The sequence below is a fragment of the Copadichromis virginalis genome, linkage group LG6, assembly GCF_057382275.1.
Source record: "Copadichromis virginalis isolate Kocher_CV1m ecotype Utaka linkage group LG6, C_Virginalis_male_GT1.1, whole genome shotgun sequence".
Classification (NCBI taxonomy): domain Eukaryota; kingdom Metazoa; phylum Chordata; class Actinopteri; order Cichliformes; family Cichlidae; genus Copadichromis; species Copadichromis virginalis.
Genome location: NC_140623.1, coordinates 6,387,109 through 6,401,320, shown reverse-complemented (window position 1 = coordinate 6,401,320; position 14,212 = coordinate 6,387,109). Strand labels below are relative to the sequence as shown.

The 14,212-nt window shown below is 42.8% G+C and overlaps 1 protein-coding gene and 2 long non-coding RNA genes across 3 annotated transcripts in view; 2 read left to right on the top strand and 1 right to left on the bottom strand.

Moving 5' to 3' along the window:
• LOC146707044 (uncharacterized) overlaps window positions 1-14,212 on the top strand; it is a 103,409-nt gene that overhangs the window by 33,391 nt on the left and 55,806 nt on the right. The gene's annotated exons all lie outside the window — the stretch shown is intronic.
• On the top strand, window positions 2,247-3,858 carry LOC146707046 (uncharacterized). Its single transcript, XM_085460833.1, has 2 exons — window positions 2,247-2,547; window positions 3,428-3,858. Exons 1-2 carry the CDS (start codon window positions 2,288-2,290, stop codon window positions 3,684-3,686), a joined length of 519 nt encoding a protein of 172 aa, XP_085316959.1. The 5' UTR covers window positions 2,247-2,287; the 3' UTR covers window positions 3,687-3,858.
• On the bottom strand, window positions 4,020-5,206 carry LOC146707045 (uncharacterized). The gene is made up of 2 exons (XR_014921047.1): window positions 5,109-5,206; window positions 4,020-4,277 (listed from the first exon to the last, which is right to left on the bottom strand). It is a non-coding gene; the product is annotated as an uncharacterized LOC146707045 (long non-coding RNA).

Genomic DNA, 14,212 nt, shown 5'->3' with positions numbered 1-14,212 from the left:
TATTAGGGGTGCAACAATATACAAAATTCACGGTTCGATTTTTTTCGATACAAAAAATGTTCATGCCTTTTTAATTTGTCATTTATTAAAATTATAAATATATATTTTAACTCGAAAGTACAGTTTTTAAATTTAATGTTGCTGAAACAACAAAGTAATAAAAAAAATAAATCTGATTGAGAAATCACTCATCTTTGGAAAAGAGAGTTTATTACAGAGAAATGGCTCTTTCCAAAATAAAAGCTCTACTATACGCTTCTTCTGGGCTATATTCTCAGCAGCATATTAAACATATCAGGTCCCCATTGTCAGGGCTCTGTGTGCGGGCAGGCGGAGAGGAGGATCCAAACGCAGGACTCAGACACAAACGTGAAACTCAAAACCTCAGCTTTATTGCTGGTACGAAAACAAAACCTGAAGTGAACACGGAATATGGAGAACAGAAACACACAGGTATAATCTGAGGGTACGACGCGACACTGACACAGAGAAACACAGGGCTTAAATACACAGATGGCAGTAATCAAGGGATAAGAGACAGGAGGGGAACACACCTGGGAGAAATCACAGCTGACGAGACAGGGGAAACGTAAACTGAGCACACTCACATACGACACAGACCTTCACAATAAAACAGGAAACTCAGACACATGGAACCAGACAAGACATTGAACTAAACAGACAGATTCACAAACAGACGGGGTGACACCATAGACAGACAGATACAGACACAGACCGAATATAACACGTAGAACTCAAACAATAATAATAATCATGATAATAAATTGGAAAATGCTAATAATAAACTTAAAGAGCTGGGTCACCTACCCAGGACCATGACATCCATAAGGAGAGTCATGTGCTAACGGCTGTCTAAATGACTCGGGTAAAGTTTGTAGCATGCTGCTTGTTGTTTTTGTCTGCTTCCACTTGTCTTTGCACTAGGATGATGTCGGCGTAAATGTGCAGTCATATTCGTTGTGTTCCCACTAGTGCTGTCAGCGTTAATCTGAAATGACGTTAACGCCACAATACGGCAAATCTCCGTTAACGAGCTACATGCTACCAGCCCCGTGCGTGGGGCTGGACAGCCAACACGTTAACGACCTAACTGCGCTAACACACTAGTTCCCACCCATGTAATTGAGCATTGTGTGGCACATCCGACATACTGTTTTACTTTTGTCCATGACGCGCTTACCTTCAGGGTCATATGTCACATGAAGACCAAAATAGTTCCAAACGCCAGATCTGAATGATGGTGGGGGAGGTTCAATGTGCCATGTTGCAACGAGCTTAACTTCTGTCTCGCTAGCTTGCGCTGCTCTCAGTGGATCTGCACTCGACAGTGCAGCCTAGGCGGAGTAGTCGAACACAGATCCACTGAGCTCTCAACACAGACAGCATCGTCAGAAGGAAAGTTGATAAAATAAATTAAAAATGTTGTATTGTTCGATACATATGTGCACCGAACCGAAAGCACTGTATCGAACGGTTCAATATCGATACGAGTATCGTTGCACCCCTAAAATATATACATGACTTCTTGTTGCAATTGTAAAATTAATGAGAAAAAAAATGAAAAAGGTCAGACAGTGAGACAATGCAAAAAAATCTAATGTTGTGTTGCTGGATTGACAGCCCTCTGAAAATGACCTAGGACACTGCCAGACCTCGAGCGGCGTGAGCCCACAGGCCGTCTGGTCCCTGCTGCCCCATACTCCTATACCAAAGAGCAATCGCCTCCACAATCCAAAGTGAGAGATGTTGCTTACTTATAGGCCTGACCTTATAAGGGCCTGCCCATGAAAGGAAAACCTGGTCATTTTTCTGAAACTCCTTAGTCCTGTCCAAATATGCATACAAAATTTGAACAGGAAGGGGGTGGGGAGAATGCTGACAGGACAATAACCACACGTGCCCCAACTGCCTTAAGCACATAGGCCGGGTTGGGCTTCAGTGACACCCTGGTCTGCCCCAGGGTAAACCGATGATGGGTGCACTGAAAGTTCGCGAATGTCACTGACACGTTTCGCGGAGGCTAACGGTGTGTTCACACCGAACGCGATGGACCCGAACAAAACGCCCCAAACGCCCCTAATTTGACGCGTGCACATTCGCGTCTCCACGCGTGTCCAAGAAAAATCCATCGCGCCCCAAAATATCATATTTTAACGCGCGTGAACCGGAAATGTGGGAGAGGAATGTGGGAGGAAGTTGTGCCAGACCGGTATCTTTGCAAGATGGCAGCTGTCGAGCTAGCGCTTGAAGAGAGTCTCCCTTCTCTATGTACTGTGGAGAGCAGAGCAGCGGCGTAAAAGACGTCCTCGCCGTACCTGGGTCCATCAGGTCCTTCAGAGGCGTGAGCAGTTTGGTGAGTTTCACCATTTGCTCCAGGAGCTGCGCCTGGATGACGGCCGATTCCAGCACTATCACCGTCGGCCAGTTTGAGGACCTGCTTTCCCTCGTCGGTCCCAGCATCGCCCGCCTAGACACCAACTACAGGCGCTCAATCCCACCTGCAGAGCGGCTGTCCGTCTGCCTGAGGTTAGTAAAAGTATTTAATAGGGTAGTCCTTTATTGATACCTGTGCTAATATATGCTAAACCATCCATTTATACACTGCTAACATGGATGTGCTATGCTAACAGTGAATGCTGTCGGTGTTTACTGAAAGCAAACTGTGGTACAGAGACGACTGTTTATAATATTTCTAGTGATACTCAGAAGGTCTCATCATTAATTCGATTTATGCTGTTATCAGTGTTTGCGATGATAGCATGGCTGTGGTGTCCTATCAATGTATGCACTCGGTGTTTGCTGATATCAAACTGTAGCATTAGGACCACTGAGTTAACCTTTGTAGTGATACTCACTCCTTTTTATTTAGACCTGGTTTGATTCTGGGATAGTTGAATATTTGTATATAATCCCTGCAGCTGTCAGACTCTATAGCAGGCGTCACAGCCTTTATTAAAACAGAGTTAGATAAAACTGTGAACAGTTTGGTTCATCTCTAGTTACATGGTTCTATCTTGATAAGCTGTCTTATCACAGATTAATTTTTCAAAAATATTAATGATTTAAGCAAGGAAAGGGCTACATGTCAACACACAACTCTTTATTTCTATTAATGTCTCACTTCATTCCTACCTGATTGACATGTTTAGGAATTATGAGTGATTGGCACACTGTAGTTGTGAAAGTTGCTACCAATCAAATTATGATATGTTAAAGTTAAAATAAAACAACTGTTTTAGATATTATCTAATATACATTTTGTAATTATCCTTATAATTACAAAATGTTTTATGTAAGATTTAAGTTTTATGATTTAAATCTGACATCACAAAAGTATTTTGGAATTTGAATAATGTATTTTGTAACTGCAGTACACATAATACTGATTTTGAACAATTTTGTCCAGGTTCCTTGTCACCGGGGACTCCTTCAGGACCAAGCGTTCAGTTACAGAGTCGGTGTGTCAGATCACCCCCCAGGCAGCGACGTCCATCTGGGACTGTCTAGTGGACGACTTCATGGCTGTGCCTTCACCTGGAGACTGGCGGTCCATCACAGAGGGATTCCAGGAGCGCTGGAACTTTCCTCTGTGCTGTGCAGCTCTGGATGGGAAGCACATCCAGACAAAGGCACCCCATATATCATATAGGAGACACACACATTGATATACACTAAATATTTATTTCATTTATTTTTTGTGGTGCCCAAATTGATGCACCTACTTGATTTTGTTTAAACAATTATTGCACACTTTCTGTAAATCCAGTGAACTTCTTTTCACTTCTCAAATATCACTGTGTGTCTCCTGTATGATATTTAACTGACATTTTTTATTGTAACAACGATTTATATAGGAAAATGATGTCTATTAACAAGGTTGCCCAAACTTTTGCATCCCACTGTATCAGTATATTTTGTCATTAGTATAATATGAAATAAATTCTACATGTGTCAAGTCGTGTGCCAACATTTGCTGTGTAGTAGAACTGAGACATTAGTCATTATAAACATTTATTTGAAATAATATTAGAATTCTCACACAGAAAAACATTAAACATAAATATATAAGTATTTACAGAGAGACAGGAATAAAAAGGACCAGCTGCTCTCCAGAGCAGGAACAAGGCTGAGGAGGAAATGCTCCATTGGAGACTGGTGTGGACTCTTCAGGGACACCAGGGTGGCCAGCTCCACCACCGATGGACCGTCCTGGGACCCGTCCCTCATCTGCCTCGGAGCCGTCCTCCTCTGTGGGCCTTTAAAACAGCACAAAACACAAAGAAATGAGAAGGCTGCTACTAGATTTTAATTTCAACATTGAAAAAAAAAAAAACAATAACAGGATATAATCAGATTGGTTGTAGATATTTAGTAAAGGTGATCACAAGGGAATCCCACCGACTAAAAAGATATCAGTGCTTGCTGTACATATCTGTGGGTGCAGCAGCAGGAGCTCAGGGACTGGGGATGCTCTGCTGCAGAATCAGTTCGTTCTATCAATACAGTATTAAATGTTAACAGGTTGGATATAATAATCATAGAGTAGACAGTGGTCCCTCATTTATTGCAGGGGTTCTCAGAATAACTAGCCCCTGGTCACAGTTCTCACAATTGATTCTCAAAGTGCAAACCTTTGTAGATTGCAAAACGTAAAAGTATTATTATGCCGCGGTTTGTCTTCATCTGCCCGCTACTTTCGTGCGCCTTTTCCCCTCGCGGTGCAGGTGTCTATTTCCGAATGAGGCTCAAAGTTATGGGTGTTTTTGTGCTGTTTTTTCTATTGGACGTGATGGTTATCAAAACCAAACGTGATAAATTTGGCAAGCGCAGGAGATTTGTCAATCAGGCTGCAGAATGCAATGCTGTACTGTGCAATAAAAAATCTGTGAAAAAGCAAAGCAGTGACGGATGAGCGGGACCACTGTGTGCTGTTTATTAATAAACAATAAAATATATTCCTAAATGACAACATGCATAAAAGCAGAACGATATTTGTACGTCAGTGGGAAAATAGCGGTGGTTTGCTAGCTTTTGTGTGGCTTCCCCGGGTCAGTGAAAACTTTCAAAAGAGAAATGAATGAACTTACCAGGTTGCCCGATCTCTTCACATATCTTCCTCCAAGCTCGGTCCTTTATATTCCTGTCTCGGTACAGAAAGCAGCTGGTGTCGTACAGCTCCGAGTTGTTTGCTACCGCATTGATTAGCCTTCTCCTCCATTGAAGTATGAAAGGCTTTGACTGGACCTGCCCCTTTGACCTAGGTAACAGCCACGTCACCAGGCTCCTGATTGGTTGTTGCGGCGCGATTTGACGCTGGAGTTCAGATTTTTCCAACTCGAGCGGTAGACGCGAAACGCGCGTATGCACAAAATGCAACACAAAAACTGACGCGCGTGGTTTTATTCGCGCGTCAAACGCGCCAGACGCGCTACACTGACGCGCGTTTCACGCGTTTTGGCGTTTTCGCGACGCAAATCTGCTTCCGAATTTTCGCGGGACCCGCAATCGCGTGTCTTCGCGCCTTTCCATTGACTTTACATGTAAACCTGACGCTCTATTCGCGTCCATCGCGTGAACACACCGTAAGGCTAGCAGTAATGCTGTCTTCAAAGACAGATGCTTTAAATCAGCCTCCTGCAGAGGTTCAAATACAGGGAGTGCAGAATTATTAGGCAAGTTGTATTTTTGAGGAATCATTTTATTATTGAACAACAACCATGTTCTCAATGAACCCAAAAAACTCATTAATATCAAAGCTGAATGTTTTTGGAAGTAGTTTTTAGTTTGTTTTTAGTTTTAGCTATTTTAGGGGGATATCTGTGTGTGCAGGTGACTATTACTGTGCATAATTATTAGGCAACTTAACAAAAAACAAATATATACCCATCCATCCATCCATTTGCTTCCACTTATCCTTTTGAGGGTCGCGGGGGGCGCTGGAGCCTATCCCAGCTGTCACAGGGCGAAAGGCGGGGTACACCCTGGACAGGTCGCCAGTCTGTCGCAGGGCCAACACACAGAGACAGACAACCATTCGCACTCACATTCACTCGCACATTCACACCTAGTGGCAATTTGGATTATCCAATTAACCTATCCCCACAAGCTGCATGTCTTTAGATGGTGGGAGGAAGCCGGAATACCCGGAGGGAACCCACGCAAACACGGGGAGAACATGCAAACTCCACACAGAAAGACCGCGGCCTGATGGTGGAATTGAACTCAGGACCTTCTTGCTGTGCGGCAACAGTGCTAACCACCGTGCTGCCCCAAATATATACCCATTTCAATTATTTATTTTTACCAGTGACACCAATATAACATCTCCACATTCACAAATATACATTTCTGACATTCAAAAACAAAACAAAAACAAATCAGCGCCCAATATAGCCACCTTTCTTTGCAAGGACACTCAAAAGCCTGCCATCCATGGATTCTGTCAGTGTTTTGATCTGTTCACCATCAACATTGCGTGCAGCAGCAACCACAGCCTCCCAGACACTGTTCAGAGAGGTGTACTGTTTTCCCTCCTTGTAAATCTCACATTTGATGATGGACCACAGGTTCTCAATGGGGTTCAGATCAGGTGAACAAGGAGGCCATGTCATTAGTTTTTCTTCTTTTATACCCTTTCTTGCCAGCCACGCTGTGGAGTACTTGGACGCGTGTGATGGAGCATTGTCCTGCATGAAAATCATGTTTTTCTTGAAGGATGCAGACTTCTTCCTGTACCACTGCTTGAAGAAGGTGTCTTCCAGAAACTGGCAGTAGGACTGGGAGTTGAGCTAGACTCCATCCTCAACCCGAAAAGGCCCCACAAGCTCATCTTTGATGATACCAGCCCAAACCAGTACCCCACCTCCACCTTGCTGGCGTCTGAGTCGGACTGGAGCTCTCTGCCCTTTACCAATCCAGCCACGGGCCCATCCATCTGGCCCATCAAGACTCACTCTCATTTCATCAGTCCATAAAACCTTAGAAAAACCAGTCTTGAGATATTTCTTGGCCCAGTCTTGACGTTTCAGCTTGTGTGTCTTGTTCAGTGGTGGTCGTCTTTCAGCCTTTCTTACCTTGGCCATGTCTCTGAGTATTGCACACCTTGTGCTTTTGGGCACTCCAGTGATGTTGCAGCTCTGAAATATGGCCAAACTGGTGGCAAGTGGCATCTTGGCAGCTGCACGCTTGACTTTTCTCAGTTCATGGGCAGTTATTTTGCGCCTTGGTTTTTCCACACGCTTCTTGCGACCCTGTTGACTATTTTGAATGAAACGCTTGATTGTTCGATGATCACGCTTCAGAAGCTTTGCAATTTTGAGACTGCTGCATCCCTCTGCAAGATATCTCACTATTTTTTACTTTTCTGAGCCTGTCAAGTCCTGCTTTTGACCAATTTTGCCAAAGGAAAGGACATTGCCTAATAATTATGCACACCTGATATAGGGTGTTGATGTCATTAGACCACACCCCTTCTCATTACAGAGATGCACATCACCTAATATGCTTAACTGGTAGTAGGCTTTCGAGCCTATACAGCTTGGAGTAAGACAACATGCATGAAGAGGATGATGTGGACGAAATACTCATTTGCCTAATAATTCTGCACTCCCTGTAGAGGGCCACAAAGCTGGGTGTCCACACGTGTGCGTTGCCCAACAAGGAGAAAAGGAGAAAATCCACATTTTTCCTGGAAGCGAATACACCGCGTTCCAAATTATTATGCAAATAGTGTTTAAGTGTTATAAAGATTAAATAAGTTGTTTTTCAATTAAACCCGTGGATGGGATTGTGTCTCAGGACTCTTTGTATCACTGAAATCAATCTCGGACACCTGTGATCAGTTGTTTGCAAGGTGAGCCCAATTAAAGGAAAAACTACTAAAGGAGGATGTTCCACATTATTAAGCAGGCCTCCATTTTCAAGCAATTTAGGAAGGAAAAATGAACTCTGCTGAAAAGCGTGAAATAGTTGACCGCCTTGGACACGTAATGAAAACCTCTTTCACGAAAATTTACGTGTGATCACCATAATGTTAAGAGATTTGTGGCTGAGTCAGAGCACACATGGGTTCGTGCAGATAAAGGCACAATTATGAAGGTTTCTGCCAGAGAGCAGCTGCTAAAAGGCCATTACAAAGCTGCAAACAGACATTTCAAGCTGCTGGTGCCTCTGGAGCCCTGCGAACGTCAAGCTGTAGGATCCTCCAGAGACCGGCAGCTGTGCATAAACCTTCTATTCAGCCACCCCTAACCAATGCTCATGTAACGCAATCTGTACTTACGCCAAACCTTTAATGCGTGGAAATCAGGACTGTTGACCTTGGGCAGTTCACTAGGTGTCGGTGTCATCGATTTCACCCCGATGTTTAACCGAGAATCACAGTTTCTCTAAAAATAGGTTACAAGAAATCAAATGTATCCCAAATATCTATATCCTGTCAGAAGCTAGTTTCGTAAAGGAGATTGGTAGTAGCTGCTCCACCACAGGAACAATAAGGCTTCCAGCACACAATGGACACCACACTTACTTAACATAAATACATTTATTAGACACAATTTTAAATAATAAACCCTTCTTTTGTAGTGTCTTTCCACTCAGTGTCACAAGAACAATAAAATAAATAAATAAAACCAAATATGTATCCTTTAAGGTCCTTTGGCCAAAAGAAAATCACCTGAGCTCAGGGAAAAATAAAGTGCATCGTTGGGGCCCTTTGAATTGTTCCTACCGCTCTGTTGGAACGGTGTAGCATCCAATAATAGCATCCAGCAAGCAGAAGCATCCACCCACAGCAACGACCATCTATTTGCCAGGACGGTTCGACAGAGTCATCAGATGAGGACTTCCACAAGGCAGTTCATCCAGTAGGATCCAGGGCACCAAAAGGGCAAACAAACCAGCCTACACACAAGTGTGCAGAAGAATTAACAAAAATATTCATAAGCCTCAGTACCACTGACTTAGTGTCCATATCACTAATGGCTTATTTAACAGACTTACCATTATAATAATACAGGTTTGTCAAAATAAAAACAGAACAGAACATAAATGCTGTTAACAATGCTTATTAATGCTGTTCTCTTAGGCATAACATAATAACACTGTAACTGACCTCGTGTCGGCCGCCATTTCAGGACATTAGCCAGGCTCATTTAACGGCTAGCTTGCTAACAGTCAGCCAATAACACACGTTATACAATATTTAGCCTCTTTCTTAAGAAACATGACAGCAGTAGATTTGATACCTCGCTGCAGTATAATAAGGCACAAAACATTTCATACGAACATGAGCTGCACGCTAACTCACCAGAGGGGTTCGTGTAATGGCGAATGGCTGTCGGATTCAGCTCAGCTTCACGTTCGTAACTGCTACAAGACTCTTTTTCCTAACAACATATTAAATCATTAGCTTCACATATAAAGGTTTTTAAAACTATTTACAGCAACTCAAATGTCTACTGTACCCGAATTTCCAGCTCGTAGAGGGCACGAGAGCAGCATGCGCCTCATCGGACCAATGGAAGGAAAAACTCTGTAGCTGGAGTAGAGAGTGGCTATGCGCACTGCACAGTGGTGCGTTCAGTGACTACCAAATAATCAGAAATCCCATACTCAAACAATGATCTGGGTTACACTCACAAGCAGAAACGGCTGCAGTGGGCCCAGAACCAAATGAAGACTAATTTTCAAACAGTCTTGGTCACTGATGAGTGCAGCGCCACCCTGGATGGTCCAGATGGATGCAGAGGTGGATGGCTGGCTGCGTTGTCAGCTAAAAGGTAGTGGAGTCGTTTTTGAGCTGGAATCACGGGGAAAGAGCTGGACGGCCCTTTTAGGGTCCCTGAAGGAGTGGAAACGACCTCTGCAAAGTATGTGGAGTTTCAGACTGACCACTTTCTTCCTGGTACAAAAAGAAGAACTGTTCCTTCTGCAACACAACCATCTTCATGCAAGACAATGCACCATCTCATGCTACAAGGAACACCTCTGCATCTTTGGCTGCTATCGGCATAAAAGGAGAGGAACCCATTCTTCCCTGACCTCAATCTTATTGAGAACCTTTGGAGCATCCTCAGGTAAAAGAATATGAGGGTGGGAGGCTGTTCACATCCAAACAGCAGCTCTGAGAGGCTATTCTGACATCCTGCAAAGACATTCAAGCAGAAACTTTCCAAAAACAAGTTCCATGGATGCAAGAATTGTAAAACTGCTAACAAATACGGGGTCCTGTGTTATTGTGTGACTTGACCTGTTAAGATGTTTTTGATTGAAATAACTTTTGATGTCAGTGAAATTGATCTACTAATGCTGCAAATTCAACAAATGACCATTTTCAATTCTCTACAACCTATAAAATCTTTTGAAACTCTGTGTGCGTAATAATTTGGAACAAAGCATTTTAAGTTTTTTACTTTTGAAAAACACTGTTTTCATTGGGAGTTTTGTTCAGTAACATTTGAATTATACTCTAATGGTTGATGACTCGAAAATTATGCCGACTGTCATTTGAATCGACTATTTAGGAAAAACAGAGAAAAATATCATTTGCATAATAATTTGGAACGCGGTGTAGATCCACTGCAGCCTGGCTGTAGCGCCGCCACAGCTCTACAATGGCTGGATGCAGAACCCAGTCGCCATATAACGGAGCGCCTCTGGATAGCAAATCCGCTCCCTGATTCTCAGCCCAGAACATGTCACTCTCAAAGAGAGGAAATGTTCGCTGCTCCATAGGATCAGTCTGCATGTCAGTGTGTGCAAGTGGCGTGAACATAGCTCTCCCTGATGATTGATATAACCCAACTTGGTGGTGTTGTCCGTCCTCACAAGAACTTGATGTCTGCGTAGAAATGGCCAGGATCTCCAGATAATTAATAATTGCTCCAGAGGCCTCTCACAGATCACACTTCGTAAACACCGCCCCGACTGGACAGGCTCGTGTCTGTAGTGACCACCTTCTGGAACTGCACGGGACCCATGGGCACCCCCTGAGTCAGAAAAACAGGACGTTGCCATCGGTATAATGCCAGCGCACAATGTTACAATGTTATTGCCTTGTATTTAAGTATGGATTTTGACTTACAAGATTTCATTCGTGCTCCGAGTTCTGAGAAGTTTGAGTTATGTCATAAAGATGACTTGTTGAGTATTGCAGCACACTTTGATATTCCAGTAAAGAAATATAGTGCGAAAAAAGAAATTAAGAGTATTATCTTACAACATTTAGTTGAGTTGAAAATCTTGACTGATTCTGACGTTTGTGATGGTAATGTTCCTTCTGTTGAGCCACATGTCCAACCTTTGAAGGAGGATGTTGGTGCAATAGCAACTCACCCAAAAGTCCAGTTGGAGCCTAAGGAACCTCCCACTCTACCTTGTTTCGATCCTGTGTCCCCAGACTTCAGTGGGTCAAATGGACATGCTAGACTTAAGGTGCGTCCAGCTTGCCTTCAGCTGGAGGCACAGGAAAGGGAGCAAGCACATAAGGCCGAGTTTAACCTCAAACTTCAGATACGTCAGCTATAAATTGAAGCTGAGAAGGAGGTAATGTTAAAACAGCTAAAGGTGGAAGCTAACCGGTTACTTCAGATCCTTCACATTCATCTGGCAACACCTGTAGGTTTGATGTGAGCAAAAATATTGCTTTGGTGCCAACGTTTAGAGAGGCAGAAGTTGATTCCTATTTTAATGCTTTTGAAAGGATTGCAACAACAGCATTAGAATGGCCAAAAGAAATGTGGGCTGTGCTACTGCAATGTAAGCTAGTGGGCAAAGCACAGGAGGTTGTGTCATCTCTCTCTATCGCAAATAGCATGAAATACGATGTACTGAAAGAGTCCATCTTTCGTGCTTATGAGCTTGTACCTGAGGCCTACCGACAAAAGTTCAGAAATCACAAGAAGTCTAATGGTCAAACATATGTAGAGAAGGCAGTTCTTTTTGACAAGTGGTGCACAGCAAGTGAAGTGAGAGACATTGAAGCTCTTCCTCAGTTAATCTTGTTGGAAGATTTTAAGAATCTGTTACCAGAGAAGCTTGTAATGTTTTTAAATGAGCAAAAGGTTGCCTCACTGTCAAAAGCAGCCGTTTTTGCTGATGAGTTCATTTTAACCCACAAAAATGTGTTTGCCTCATCCCCTTGTTCAGATAAAGTGTTGATCACATGCTGACCAAAGCCTGATCGTGGTCAGCCTGAAGCCAGAGCTAAGCAACCATTTCTTTCCCATGAGGTATGTGACTGCTTCTATTGCCACAAAAAAGGTCATGTCATTGCTGATTGCCTTGCACTAAAAAATAAGACTACACCGCCACAACCCAAGGACATGGGTTTGATTAAAAACGTGTCACCTCCCAGAACCCAAACATCTCAGAGTGACATAGATCCTTGTTTCAAACCTTTTATCACACAGGGATGTGTTTCTTTAACAGGTGATACTGTTGACAACCAGTCTGTAACAATACTGAGAGACATGGGTGGTTCGCAGTCTATCATTCGAGAGGGTATTTTACCTTTGTCTGTTTAGTCATCCTGTCAGTCAAGTGTTGTGGTCCAGGGTATCGGAATGACTTTTGTGTCTGCACCTTTGCACAATGATCATATTACTTCCTCTGTTTTCAGTGGAGTTGGTAAGGTCGCTGTCCTCCCCTCGCTGCCCATAAAAGGGGTTGATTTCATCCTTGGAAATGATTTAGCTGGTGGAAAAGTGCTGCCTGTGCCTGAGATGCTGGATAAGCCTGAAACAAGCTTAGAAGTTAAACAGCAGGAATATGCTAACATTTTTCCTGCTTGTGAGGTAACTAGATCTCAACCCAAGAAGAATGACTTCGATTTCTCTGACTCTTTCCTCGTTATGAAAGAAGCACCTGATAGTGTTAGACCAGAAGCTAAGCTTAACCCTCCTGCCATCCTTTAAAAAACTCACACCCATCACCCTAGGGACCATTCTCAGCCACGCCATAAAAAGACCATATATCCATATTTTATTCCACTTTAAATTAGCCAACCTTGTAAAACTACTTCTCCCTGAAATATTCATGTAAAGTTTTAATTATATTTTCGTTGTTTTAACCCTTCAAATCCCAGTGTTATTACATGAGCGCCCTGTGTTATAAGCCCCAAAAACCAAAAAACGAAACTAAATATTTCCACAAAAAACCAGTTGAAGTAATATGTGATTGTCATTATAAGTAGGCCTTTAGATGAACCAAAGATTGGCACCAACATACATTTTGACCTGCCATTATTTTTTTTGCATTTTTTTTGCAATTTAAAAATTAAAACTTCAAGGCCCTGAGTCTTCATTGACATCCAAGAAAAGAAGAAAAAATAAAATCATATGATGATAATTTGGGGTTGAAAAATAGCGTTTATAATGGAAGTCAATGGGCAGAAAATGGTCCCCAGGGTGATGGGTGTGGGGATTTCTGCTGCTCAGCCATTTTAGGCTGATTTAAGGGATTCACACTGGAATATTAACATTGACAGGTAAAAACTATCCTGTGGCAAGTTTGGTTATATTCCACTGAACACAGTGGAAATGGCAGCCATTTAACACATAGCAGTGGCACAAAAAGGTCCCAAGAAGGCAGGAAGGTTAATGATGAGTCTAGAAAGATGTTTCTCTTTCTAATGTAGACATAAAACTGCCCGCTTCTAGAGAGGAATTTATTGTTGCACAGTATAAAGATGACTCCCTTCTGAAATGCCGTACTTCTGTACTTACCCAGGAGGAAGTTAAGGTAAAGAAGGTGGCGTACATTGTTGATGAGGGCCTCCTTCTACGTCGCTGGGCTGGTGAAAACTTAGATGACTGGCATACAGTTTATCAAGTTGTTGTGCCAAAGGTTTTCTGCTTGCAAGTCCTAGCATTAGCACATGATCACCCACTTTCCGGACACCTTGGCATAAATAAAACATATAATAAGGTCCTCAAACATTTTTTTTGGCCAGGACTCAAGTCTGATGTTGTACTGTCATACCTGCCATGTTTGCCAAATTGTGGGCAAGACAAATCAAGTTGTCCCACCTTGACCCCTGTCGCCAATTCCAGTGATGGGTGAACCATTTAGCAGAGTTATTGTTGACTGTGTAGGACCTTTACCAAAATCAAAGTCAGGGCACCAATACATTCTAACCATGATGTGTGTTTCTACTAGGTTTCCTGAAGTAGTGCTCCTGCCAAGGATCACC

What these genes read in the sequence shown, in the direction of transcription:
- LOC146707046 (XM_085460833.1), top strand. Translation starts at nt 2,288, where the DNA reads ATGTACTGTGGAGAGCAGAGCAGCGGCGTAAAAGACGTCCTCGCCGTA. An exon ending in CGGCTGTCCGTCTGCCTGAG is followed by an intron (nt 2,548 to 3,427) that starts GTTAGTAAAAGT and finishes AATTTTGTCCAG; the next exon opens with GTTCCTTGTCACCGGGGACT.